This window comes from Anabrus simplex, chromosome 7 (assembly GCF_040414725.1).
Source record: "Anabrus simplex isolate iqAnaSimp1 chromosome 7, ASM4041472v1, whole genome shotgun sequence".
Lineage (NCBI taxonomy): Eukaryota > Metazoa > Arthropoda > Insecta > Orthoptera > Tettigoniidae > Anabrus > Anabrus simplex.
This window is the reverse complement of record NC_090271.1, coordinates 197936983-197950974: the sequence shown is the minus strand read 5'-3', so window position 1 is coordinate 197950974 and position 13992 is coordinate 197936983. Positions and strand designations below refer to the sequence as shown.

At 37.6% G+C, this 13992-nt stretch overlaps 1 protein-coding gene across 2 annotated transcripts in view; it reads right to left on the bottom strand.

Moving 5' to 3' along the window:
* The window catches only part of LOC137496880 (alpha-tocopherol transfer protein-like), a 253478-nt gene that overhangs the window by 25032 nt on the left and 214454 nt on the right, over positions 1-13992 (bottom strand). Inside the window, exon 8 of one of the 2 annotated variants that reach the window (XM_067151513.2) lies at positions 4697-5439. The exons of the other annotated variant lie outside the window; for it this stretch is intronic. Within the exon in view, the coding sequence (XP_067007614.1) occupies positions 5396-5439 (44 nt within the window). The 3' untranslated portion in view covers positions 4697-5395. Of the gene's footprint in view, positions 1-4696; positions 5440-13992 lie in introns of those variants that run through there. 2 annotated transcript variants of the gene reach the window in all.

Below are 13992 nucleotides of genomic sequence, written 5' to 3'. Positions count from 1 at the left end.
CCCGGCAGCTTGTGGGTTTCTCCTATTTCTTTTTGAGAAAATCGGACTTTCCTCTTTTTGTACCGGTACTCATTTTGAGTTCACTATCAAACTGAACTAATCGTCGCTAAAACCTGGAGCAGACTGAGACTCTCAGTTTACAATTAAATACAAAAGTTGAAAAGGAAAAGCAGCTGGAATTTTGATATACTAAGGACAATGGTTGAGATACAGTACCATATCTGAAGTATATTTGATTACTGTTTGCATGAAGGAACTACCGTATACCAAATGAATGGAGAGTTTCTATATTAGCCCCTGTGTATAAAGGAAAGGTTGATAAACATACAGCTGAAAATTTCAGGCCAGTCAGTTTGACATGTGTTACCGTGCATGTAAGCTTTGGAAAAGTATTATTTCTAATTATATTAAGACATGTTTCCAAAATTAATAGCTGGTTCAATTGAAGCCAGTTCAGTTTTAGGGAAGGTTATTCCACTGAAGCTCAATTTGTAAGATTCCAGCAAGATATAGCAGATATAGTAGATTCGGAAGGTCAAATGGACTGTGTCGCGATTGACCTATCCAAGCCATTCGGCAGGGCAGATCATGGGAGACTACTGGCAAAAACGAATGCAAGTGGACTAGACAAAAGAGAGACTGAATGGTAGCTCTATTTCTAGATAATAGAACTCAGAGAATTAGAGTAGATGAAGCATTATCTGATTCTGTAACTATTAAGAGGGGAATTCCGAAAGGTATTATTGGACTTTTATGTTTGATGTTTATGATGCTTGTTATTTAAAGGGGCCTTATATCTATGTTTTCTTATACATATAAATGAGTTGAGTAAAGAATTGGAATCAGAGATAAGGTGTTGTAAAAAAGTCGATCTGACTCCATACATTCAACATATTTACTGTTTAAACTCAATAACAACACATAATCGTGATAGAATACAGATTTGGTCAACAACAATTCACTTCACTGGTCCAAGAGTCGCCATGATACTCCACCAAACAAAAAAAAAAAAAAAGAGTCAAAAATACTACGCAATTCAAAACAATTCAAATTCTCAACATTTCTCCCACCCTGAAATTGTGAGCATAATTTCAGTCACTTTGATATCACAAATAACTTAGGTATGCCTACAAATATCACAGGACCCTTTCTTCAGCACAGTTCCATAGTCTGTAACACAAGAGGAGTACTTTGGATTGGGGACCACTCTGCGACCACTACGGCTTCTTTACCCACGGGGAAGGTTATCAGGTGAAGAGGCTTTGGAAACTAAGGGGTCCTCACGAGTGTCCTCCAGAGGGTGCAGTCGTTCAATAGGTCTTATCAGTGTTCCATCTTTCAGCCTTAACTTGGCTACCCGAGATACACCGTCCTTGCCAGGAAAGAGACACACTATTCTTGCTAGTGGCCACTCCACTCTCTTTTGTTGCTAGCAACCAACCAGAACCACATCACCTTCGTTCAAAGTTGATGTTCCTTTTCCTTTGGGGCGCTGGATCAGCTGGGACAGATATTCCTTCCTAAAGCGTCGTTTACTTGCTTGTGAAGCATTTTCTCACAGGTATCCTACCTTTCTTCAGTTTCTCCATATTTAGTCCTTCTCGACTTGGAAGAAATATTAACTCGGAACCACGTGCTATTGTACTTCAAATTCCTTCTCTTCTAGGGCAGGAATAAACACACAGTGTCTATCTCGTCGGGGGTCACCAGTATGTTGTAATAAACTCGATCTGATTCCATACATTCAACATATTTAGTGTTTAAACTCAATAACAACACATAATCGTGTTAGAATACAGACTTGGTCAACAACAATTCACTTCACTGGTCAAAGAGTCGCTATGATACTCCACGAAACAAAAAAGAGTCAAAATACTACACAACTCAAAACAATTTAAATTCTCAACATAAGGCTTTTTGCAGATGACGTTATACTATATAGAGTAATAAATATGTTACAAGACTGTACAATGTTGTGAGATGGACAGCAGGCAATGGTATGATGAAATGAAATGTCGGGAGTGTCCGAGGACAAGTTCGGCTCGCCATGTGCAGTTCTTTTGATTTGACTACCGTAGGCGACCTGCGCGTCGTGATGAGGTTGAAATGACGATGAAGACGACACATACACCCAGCCCCCGTGCCAGCGAAATTAATGGTTAAAATTCCTGACCCTCCCGGGGATCGAACCCGGGACTCCTCTGACCAAAGGCCAGCACGCTAACCATTTAGCCATGGAGCCGGACAATGGTATGATGATAATTGGGGTTAAAAGTCAGGTTGTGAGTTTCACTAATAGGAAAAGTCTTCTCAGTTTTAATTACTGAATTGATGGGGTGAAAACTTCTTATGGGGATCATTGTCAGTACGGTACCTAGGTGTTAATATAAGGAAATATCTTTACTGGGGTAATTCCATTAACGGTATTGTAAATAAAGGGTACAGATCTCTGCACACGGTTATAAGGGTACGGTATTTAGAGGTAGTAGTAAGGATGTCTGCCTGCTGTCATTTCTTGATGGATACAGTACTTTTGCATCCATCTCTTGGCACAGGCCAGAGTAAAGTGTAGCTTTCACCGAAGTCCCAGTCAGCATCCATGGCTGTGACAATATGGAAGTTGCTGGGGTATGGGTAGTGCTGAGTAATGACATTCAGAGCATGACTAGTGCATCTGAGTGTTAAGAAAGGTGCTGCTCATAGGGTCAGTCGTGCTGCAATAGTACTTTCTGACCCAGTGAGGAAAGCAATGGCAAACTACCTCACTCCTCATCTTGCCTAGTACGCCTCATTTTGGTGCTGCCATTGGTTTTTGGGGTTTCCTTATAACCGCATAACCTTTGGTGGTGCTATTTGAGGATCCAACCAGCCTCTGGGCTGATGACCTAACAGACAGACAGACAGTAAGGATGTAAAGGAGAGTGCATATAAGTCTCTGGAAAGACCCAAACTAGAGTATGGTTCCAGTGTATGGGACCCTCACCAGAATTACTTCATTCGAGAACTGGAAAAACTCCAAAGAAAAGTAGCTCGATTAGTTTTGGGTGATTTCCGACAAAAGATTAGCATTGAAAAATGTTGCAAAGGTTGGGCTCGGAAGACTTGTGAGAAAGGAGACAATCTGCTGGACTAAGTGGTATGTTCCGAGTTTTCAGAGGAGAGATGGCGTAGAATGACATTAGTAGACGAATAAGTTTTAATGGCGTTTTTAAAAGTAGGGAAGATCACAATATGAAGATAAAGTTGGAATTCAAGAGGACAAATTGGGGCGAATATTATTTTATAGGAGGGGGTGTTAGGCACTGGAATAATTTACCAAGGGAGATGTTCAATAAATTTCTAAATCCACTGTCGGCAGCCCTGAAGATGGTTTTCCATGGTTTCCCATTTTCACACCAGGCAAATGCTGGAGCTGTACCTTAATTAAGGTCACAGCAACTTCCTTCCCACTCCTAGCCCCTTCCTGTCCCATCGTCGCCATAAGGCCTATCTGTGTCGGTGCGACATAAAGCAAATAGCCAGAAAAAAAAAACCTTCCAAATTCTATGAAATTATTTCAGAAAAGTCTAGGTAAACAACAGATAGGGAATCTGCCAGCTGGACGACTGCCCTAAATGCAGATCAGTGGTGATTGATTGATTGATTGATTGATTGATTGATTGATTGATTGATTGATTGATTGATTGATTGATTGATTGATTGATTGATTGAACAAAAGGGACTTCGCGCTCACATGAATTATGCTCGACCGAATCGACCTTGGCAGGATGCTCTACTCTTGAACAACAACGCTCAACCACACATCAGTCAGAAATTAACGATGCTATCCAAAACCTGAGTTGGATAGCATTGCCACACCCACCTTACAACCTTGATTTGGCAGCTTTTGATTGCGGCCTGTTTGGTAAATTGAAGGATTCGACAGAAAGGGAAAGAAGTTTGAAGATATCTACTTCCTCATCATGGCTGCTACACAGTGGCTTAGGTTTGCCGAGTCAGACATTTTAACCATGCAGGCATATATGTGCTCGTTCGAAGTGGCGCAAGATAGGTGAAAGGGTAAAAGATAATTTAAGAAAATGGTATTGTGAGTCTAAAGGATATACCGATATACTGCAATAACAACAACAAAGGTATAGAATAAAACTTGGCTTTGTGACCCTTATAGTTGTAAAATTACTTTTAAGAACAATGTCTTCTTCTAAGCTTATCAATTTTCTATTTTGTTATCGAAATCCCATAATTAATTAAAATTGAATCAGTGCACTTTTTATTGCCTACTTTTCTACTCAAAATATTAAAATGGGCTTAATACAAAGAACAAATACTGCCAGGATTTGAAATCACAATTATTCATAGTTTTTGGTACATAAGGTTTGCCACTTTAAAATATTTACAAAATAACAGAAAGTCTTTTTTACAGAATTTTGACCATCTCTGAAAATTATTTACAACCAGCATGTTCTGAAGACTTGTTGAATTGAGTTAGAGGGTGCCATATATAATTCTGATTGTCCTCTAATTACTTGCACATAATTAAGTTCTTCAAAAAGTAAGGAAATAGTATATTGATATATTCTGCTTCTTTGTTCTACAAATCAGGCCTACACCATGTAAGCTATACTTTCAAGTCTATCAGTAATGCATTCATATTGAGGTAATGGGAAAGTTAAGAAATGAGAAAGAAGAAATATAGTAGTTTTTAATTGTTTTTATTTTTTTAATTTACTCTCCTGAACTAGAGTTAAAATCAAACAAGTTTGCAGCAAAGTATAACAATTAGCATGAATATTGTATACAAATAACTTATCAGTTTACTACCACACATAACGGACAGTATACTGGTTCAAATACATAAAGTATGGAAGTTGAAGTTTTCATAATTAACAAATATACCAGGCATTAGCATCTACTAAAATTGATGTACTGTAAAATGCAATGTATAACTGGGACTGAATAGCTTCAAGTACTTTTAAAGTACAGTACCGAACTGTCATTTATGTAAATCAGAAAGAGAAATTCAATAGTTATAAAGCTATAAATCAAGGGAAGAAAATTTTTTGTCTAGGAACAACAGCGATCACTGAAAAATACATTTTTAAAATGTTAAAAATAAATATTTAAAAAAGTGTAAAGATAACCTGAAAAAGCCATAATTATCTTTATGTACTATAATAAGTTTTTTCTTTTTTTGTACTTTGTCCGATAAATTTCTTTTTTGTTTACTGAGTAGCCAAATTTTATTTGGCTAACTGTTAAAGGAATTCTAAAATGGCACCTTGGAACAGTACCTAATTTAAAAGAAATATTTGTACCAAATATTATAACCAAATATTATACAACAATGTCACCTTGAAGTGAGCGAAGACCTTAAATTTGGATTTAATAGTTCAGACTATTTTGTTCTCTCCACTTTGTTGTATCCAAACGTCTCATATTCTGGAAAGCAAATTGAAGACAACTTTTATTATGAGAAGTTCTAATCTGCCTTGGAAACAAAAGTTTCACACAGATCCAGTTTTTCATAGACAAGGAAAATATAATCCATTGACCACGTAGATCCAGTTCAACCACCACCACAACCACCACAACCACAACCACAACCACCATCCCCCTCTTAATTATTTTCAGAGTTCAGTCCATAAACCTCTGCAATTTGCACTCTCACTTTTTGAACGGTGCTAAAGAATTATCTGGGTGTTGTGTCATCTTAAACTGCATGCTTGCTTAGGACTGTACAAGACTATTAAGCTGTCCCAACCCCCACCTTTTATCGTACATCATAGTCAGCTGAAACTCTTATCCAAGTAAACATATTCTTCAGCAATTTATATTTTCCCACTCACAATGCATTGTGAATGTGTTTCATATGCCCAATCTTTACAAGAAACATACGTCTACACAGGTCACATAGAATGGCTGGAGGAGAGCAGGGCTGAGTTGACAGAGCTTCCGTGCTTGTCGTTTATCCTCTTCAAGTCATTGTTATTCCTCTTCAAACACCGTAACAGATGTAGAAACAGTGTGCCGCCAAAGTGTACGATTCTCAGCAAGCATATCCCAGGATGGAGTGTTAATTCCAGCTCTTTTCATAATATGCTTTAACTGATCCTTCAAATCCTCAAAGGGGTTCCATGAAGTCTTGTGCCAGAGCAGAGTTTGCCATACAGGAGTTGACGAGGAAACCTGGTTTCACTCGTGCAACGGACGTGCCCTATCCATCTGAGACGGTGACCAATGATGGTAGCCTCAATTCTTACAGCATGCGTTTTCTCAAGAACTGCAAGATTGGTGACATGGTCCTTCCATTAGATGTTCAAGATTGATCTACATTTTTGCAGAGGGATACCCTGATGGTAGAGGTTCCAAGTTTCAGAAACATAAAGAAGTGTTGATATGACAATAGCATGGTAAACTATGATCTTGGTATGCATTATACGGTCCTTATTCATGAAGACATGACGGGATAAACGTCCAAATGCTGAGTGTGCAGCACCAATTCCCCTATCCACATCTTGTAAGCAGTTAAAATTTGTTGAGAGGATACTTCCTAGATACAAAAAGTGGTCGACAGTATCTGCAGTGGAGATATTGAAAGCTGGGAGGTTTCACCCAGGTGCAGGCTGTGCGAGTACTTTGCTTTTCTGAATATTCCTGGAGAGACCACAACGATCACAAGCACTCTTGAAACTACTGACTGACTGAGAGCAGGTGTAGCAGCATCGTCTGCATATTGCAATCCCACATGACATATGTTGTAAGCAGAGAAAATCTATTTAAATATACTGTAGATATTTTAAATGAGACTTTATATGAATTGTTTAGACTTGATAAACACATGTAATGTGTTCTCAAAGCTATGTCCATTTATGAAAATGATTTGGTAGGTTTTATACATTCAAAGGGGAACTGCTACTTTGGAAAAAGATACTTACTAAAGACAGACCAACTAAATCTTCTGAACTTCATACTATGTAAAATCATTTAGTCTTTTTTAAAGGAAAGGTACAATCCTTATAGTGGACAAATTTGTGAAAATAACTGAAGTATAATGTCTCCCTCCCTTAAATATGTTCTGGATCTGCCCCTGCTTGATAATAAACAAGCAAGAAAGTTGCTCCACTATAACATATTTTAGGTCAAATTCATGCTAAGAAGACGTTTGTGGTACCGGTAGGGCTCACTAGTATAAAATGCAGTGGTGGTGGGCTCTCAGGAGTACACGAACATGTGAACACCCAATTCTAATGCATATTCACGCATTCATGGATAATTCAAAATTGTTTCCTTTGTTTCAACCTGAATTCATCAATCGATTACAAGCATTCGACTTATATCGAAACTCCATTACACTGACAGTTGTTTGTTTCGACTGACAATGCAGGAAGCACACTGGTGCTTGTGCTATGAGCCTGAAGACTACATGCATGCGCATGCCAGTGACTTCATACTTTACGCACAGATAAACCCCATGAGTGAGGAGCATAGTAAGGTATGATGTGCCCTTCCATCTAAACCACCCTCAAACCAGAGATAGTATTACAGTTAACCACAAGGGTCTGCCACCTCCCCTGTTACTGATGGCCACAGCTCCCAGAAGTTACTATTACATTACATCACCAAAAGATTTTGCCAGTAGATAATTCTGAACGGGTATTCGTAATCGTGGGAAGAAGTTTGTTCACATTATGGGTGGAGAATCATTTCCAGTGAAATTAATTTGAGTACTGGTAAATGTTGTACCAGTATGCATTATTTTTATGCTTGTTGTCATACCTAGGTGAACTTTGGGCTATGTAAAACAAAGAATAGTGTTTACATCTTTTAATATTTGCTACAGTAGCCTACAGCATTGTAGCAAAGTACTTGTGAATTTTACTTTCATAATGTCTCCCTCTCTTAAATATGTTCTGGATCTGCCACTGTTTGATAAGAAACAAGCAAGAAAGTCACTCCACTATAACATATTTTATCGTCGCCATAAGACCTATCTGTGTCGGTGCGACGTAAAGCTCCTAGCAAAAAAAAAACAACATATTTTAGGTCAAATTCATGCTAAGAAGACGTTTGTGGTACCGGTAGGGCTCACTTGTATAAAATGCAGTGGCAGTGGGCTCTCAGGAGTACACGAACATGTAAACACCCAATTCTAATGCATATTCATGCATTCATGAATAATTAAAAATTGTTGAGTAGCTTCGGCTAACAGCGGTCACGGCTTTACTGTGGCATTTCAGATCTACATTCGGGAGGCAGTGGGGTTGGTCTCCTCCTCCTGTCTGCTGACCTGAGAATAGTTTTCCGTGGTTTTCAATTCTCCTGTCTTAAGTGAATGATGAAATACATCGACAGTTCCTTTTATTGGCCATGGTCACCCCTCTCTCATGTTCATCTCACCTCAAATCACCGCAGCAAATGAAAACATTTTAGTAATAGTCGTAATTTTAATAATAATAATAATAATAATAATAATAATAATAATAATAATATTGTTTTTACATCCCAGTAACTACTTTTACAGTTTTTGGAGAAGCCGAGTTTTCTGAATTTAGTCCCGCAGGAGTTCTTTTACATGCCAGTTAATCTAGCAAACGAGGCCGATGTATTTGAGCACATTCAAATACCACCGGACTGAGCCAGTATTGAACCTGCCAAGTTGGGGTCAGAAGGCCAGCGCTTCAACCATCTGAGCTACTCAGTCCAGCAGTCTTAATTTTAGTTTTGTTGTACACTCAGATTAATATCATAAAAATGCATCCTCGGTTGTAGGGGTTGTACCATATTATGAGAAGAGAAGGAACTGTACAAGGAACTTTTAGTAACATAATTTAAGCAAGTTATTTTGTACTGATTTGCATTCTACTTTGGTATATTGTGAACCCCCTGAAAATTTTGTCATGAGCTGCCACTGATAAAATATGTAAGGCCACTGTAATAGAATAGATATAGATTCCCATAGAGAACCTGAAATATTTGTCCTTAATGTGTACACTTATTATACCTTAAAAAATTTCCAGCTAACTCATTCCTAGTTGCCAGCATTTCGCCCCAGTGTGCTAAGTTGGGCCCATCAGTTGGTAAATAGCACACCTACCCAGACGCATGACGAGTGCATAATGTGGAGGCCACTGAATAGGCTACTTGGAGCCACCGGCAGTGCCAATGCACTTGAGGGACTTTGTCTCATTTCCTCTCATAGTGCATTGGCACTATTTGATTTAAGTCACACAGACACAGAAAGATCTAATGGCCATAATGGGATAAGAGTGGACAGGAAACAGCCTTGGTGTAATTAAAGTACAGCCCAAGCATTTGTCTGGTGTGAAAATGGGAAACCACTGAAGACCATCTTTGGGACTGCCAACAGTGGGGTTCGAACTCACTAGTTCCAGAAAGCAAGCTGACAGCCACACAATCGAAACTGCACAGCCTCTGGCTCAGTTTTAATAGAAATAATATGCACTCTGCAATATTTATTGGAAAACAGGCTAAGAACAGTCATATACTGTGCATGTGAAATCTGATATTTTTGTAGCTCTACTGGTGAGCATTTCGGCAGAGTGAAGTTTTGAATCTATGTAGTAAACAACTTCCAGTATGACAGAGTGGAACATTAACTCACTTCTCTTTTGGATAATAATAATAATAATAATAATAATAATAATAATAATAATAATAATAATAATAATAATAATAATAATAATAATAATAATAATAATAATAATAATAATAATAATAATAATAATAATAATAATGTCATTGGCTTTATGTTGCACCAACTACTTTTATGGTTTTCAGAGATGCTGAGGTGCTGGAATTTTGACCTGAAAGAGTTCTTTTACATGTCAGTAAAATTACTGGTACTAGTCTGTTGTATTTTAACACCTTCAAATGCCACCAGACTGAGCCAGGATTGAACCTGCCAAATTGGGGTCAGAAGGCCAGAGTCTCAACCATCTGAGCCACTCAGCCCAGCTCTTTTGCATTGTATTTCTGACGTTAGGTGTGGTCAGACCAGAACACCTAGCTAGTCTTATATTGGCATGAGAGCAGGAACTGAACCTTGATTAATTGATCGAGATATACCATAGTAGTGGTCTAGATATACAGAATAATTAATTATGCAAAAAAAAAATTGACAGATTTTTTTTCACTCTTCTGGCTTTTAAGTAGTACAGTTACTTTACTACAGTTGTAACTCCCAGAGGAGTTGCTTCTGTGGCTCAATTGGAACAGTGTATGGTTTTTAGAGCCCTAAGAGTAGCCCACAGTTCTTACAAAACCAACACGGTATCTACCTTGTGCTTAAAAATAACATTTCAGTGCAGTCAGTGGTACTGCAGATATAACTACGTAAATTATTTTGCATCTCAAGTATGAGTAGTCTTCTATTGCCTAATTGGGCCTTGCCAAATAAAGTCATTGCAACCATAGGCACTGAAAGGCCTTTCAGTAGGTAACATTGTATTGCCTCATAAATTCCTTTAGCTCTTGCAAAAATGAGATGAGGATAGGATATTTCTATGAGAAGCAGAGGTTAGTCATTCAAACCAGTATGTGCATGATGTGTGATATGAATGCGTTTATAGTTCGTGCTGTGGTCCAGAGAATCATCAGTATTTTTAACAGTGAATTTGCATCAAAGGAAATAGATAAACCATGTTGGAACATTTGATTAACCCCAAAAACATTCTCAATAATGTCTGATTACACAGTAAATGTACCATCCAGCCAAATAGGAGTTAACATGAAGGTCACAATCAGTGTCCTCTTCTTGAATTTTTGAAAGAAATTAGTCTCTTCATATGACGGGTACAGCCAAGGGGTGAATACTGGGGTTTAGATCCCTACTCTCCACCCCATGTAATTAGAAAAGAAAGAAAATAAACAGAAATGGACAATGAACAAGTGAAAGTCAACTCAAAGAGTTCGGCTCATTTGAACATTCACAGAGAAATAACTGTAAAACCAACAAATCTCTTGAATCTATTTCCCAAGAAGTCTCGAAAGTTGGATTTTAGATTGTAAAGTGAATATACCATTCACTGTAAAACTGTTGACCTTGATCATATTGTTCTACTTCTGTATTTTAATGTAAAATTTTGTAGTGTACCGGTACTGCTATCTGAATATCAACATAATTCACTTCTATCAGTGTCCTTATAACGACACTCATGCATGCACGAACCACACCTGCACAAGCACCTTCATTATGTTGCCATTGATGCTTTCACGGTCCGTACTTATAAACATGATACTGTATAGGCTTTTGGGCTTATGCTGTGTCAAAAAAAAAAAAAGTGAAATTCTTTACATTTTGCAGAGAACTATGCTCTGCGTCATCAGAAGAAAATCTCGACTGTCCACGAGAAAGGCTTCTTAAACAATGACTTTTAAAATGTAGACTTTATAATATAAGTGGAAATGGTACATTCATTCATCACCAGATGGCTCCCCAGATGTGGCACAGTGCTAGCGTTCAAAGCGGAAGCTGACCGAACCATCAAAATCAGCCTAAGAGGGTCACAAAACATGTGTACATAACATATGACATTGACAGGTGTATGACATTGACACAAGCCTGGAATAAAACATCTGGCGATGAGGAACATACAAATTTGGAAAACACCTTCATTATGTTCTGTCATCATCTTGTAACTATACATCCCAATCAGTCAGTCCGAGCTATGCCACTGCTTCAGCTTAAAGAAGTGTTCCCAAAACCTGTTTCTTGTTTGATCACAGTTACCAGAAGAATCAGCTAAAATTCACACATTTAGAATATGGTACTCTAGTTAGATTCCAGTGTATTGTTCACAATGGACATAAGCAGTCATAGTTACAACAATGAGAGGAATTTAGCAACGAGTGCATATGTGCACAAATGACAAAACACAGGATAGACAATGAGACAAATAATGAAAGTAATCCAGAAACAATTTAGTAACTCTCCAATGATGCTTCACTAAGAAATGCCGATTTTGCATTAGGAAGTACTAAATAGGGTTCTTGCAGTGACAGAAACGAAATGGAGTGGCATATGGCGTTTAGTGTTGGGAGAGTCTGAGGACAAGTTTGGCTCGCCAGGTGTTGGTCTTTTGATTTGATGTCTGTAGGTGACTTGCGCGTTGTGATGAGGATGAAATGTCGATGGACCTGGCACATACACCCAGCCCTGTGCCTGCAAAATTAACCAATGATGGTTAAAATTCCTGAGCCTGCTGGAAGTTGAACCCGGGACCCCTGTGACCAAAAGCCAGCATACTAACCGATAAGCCATGGAGACAGTGTAGTGACAGATTGTAATATGAATTAGAAGTATGTGCTACAGTCACTGTTTTCTTTGAACAAGTTTCATTCTAATGAACAAGTAAATATTCCACTAAATTAGAATTTGATGTACAGCAGACAACAATGCATAGCAAGAAATTAGACTTCATTTAGTTATCAGATGGAGATCCCATGCTTTATTTCCATAACACAATTTTCAAATGCATTTTGGTATGTAAAGGAGCTGATATTTTTTATGAATATTCAAAAATATTATGTACGAAGTAGGCTACCGTATATCAAGTATAAATGATTAATTTATTAAAGTTCATGTGCCAGAAATCTTAAATTAATATAAAGGGTTAGGCCTACAGAGTCATTCCAGCTAACCTCTATGTTTATTATAGTTAATGATAGATTAGTTTTGTACATGATGATAGGCCTAGTTAGGCCTACAATACTATACTTATCAGAAAATTTGCGGTACATAGATCAAGAGATGTCTGAAATGCAAAGATCAGTAGAACTTTATGACAAGACATTGTAGTCTGTTGACTCATTAGTCAATTCTTTACATTTGCCAGTGCTATGGACTGAACAGCATGCACTTTCTCTAATATTTTAGGTTCATCCCCCTACAAATAAATATCAGCAAAAAGAAGAAGACAAGAACTAGAAGAACAGGAGATTGTATCAAAAAGTGTTTCCTTGTTTTTATTTCTAGGAGAAAGTTTTATAAATAAATTACCATATTTCACACAACCACCACCACCACCACCACCACCACCGCCACCACCAACACTACCACCATATTTAAACACAAAAAACACATCCCTAATCAAGCACAGATCTTTTTCTATGATTATTTCTGTTCAGATGTCAAGAAAGCTAATTATTGTTAATGCTTATATGTATTTAAGGTAACTATTTATCCCACTTAACCAAGGACATGTTGCAGTGTTTTTTTATTTTGTCCTGGTGTCATTGCAACATCAGCATTCATTCCAGTTTTTAAACAAACAAATTAAACATTTTATATTCATTCTTAATTTTGTAAGGTACACAAAAATGTAACATCAACAGTTTTTCAACATCCATTCATAAAAAAAAAATCAAGTAATCAATGGAAATGACCAGTTTCCCGATTTACAATAATGATACTGCATTAGCATTTGTAGATTTTGAATTTGAATAGAGTATGCTGAAACCTAAGTGTCCATTTAATGAAAAATTCTGAAAGGATTTTTAAAAAAAATTTTTTTAGGAAGATGGAATATACAATGTTTTAAATTTTATGACAGTGATCTGTACATGAGACAAAGTTGAAAAACTGATAATTTGGGACATTCAATCAATCACTATTAATCACTACAGATCTGCATTTAGGGCAGCCCCCCAGGTGGCAGATTCCCTATCTGTTGTTTTCCTAGCCTTTTCTTAAATGATCGCAAAGAAACTGGAAAATTATTGAACATTTCCCTTGTTAAGTTATTCCAATCCCTAACTCCCTTCCTATAAAATAATATTTGCCCCAATTTGACCTCTTGAATTCCAACTTTATCTTCATATTGTGATCTTTCCTACTTTTAAAGACACCACTCAAACTTATTCGTCTACTGATGTCCTCCCACACCATCTCTCCACTGATAGCTTGGATCATACCACTTAATTGAGCAGCTTGTCTCCTTTCTCCCAAGTCTTCCCAGCCCAAACTGTGCAACA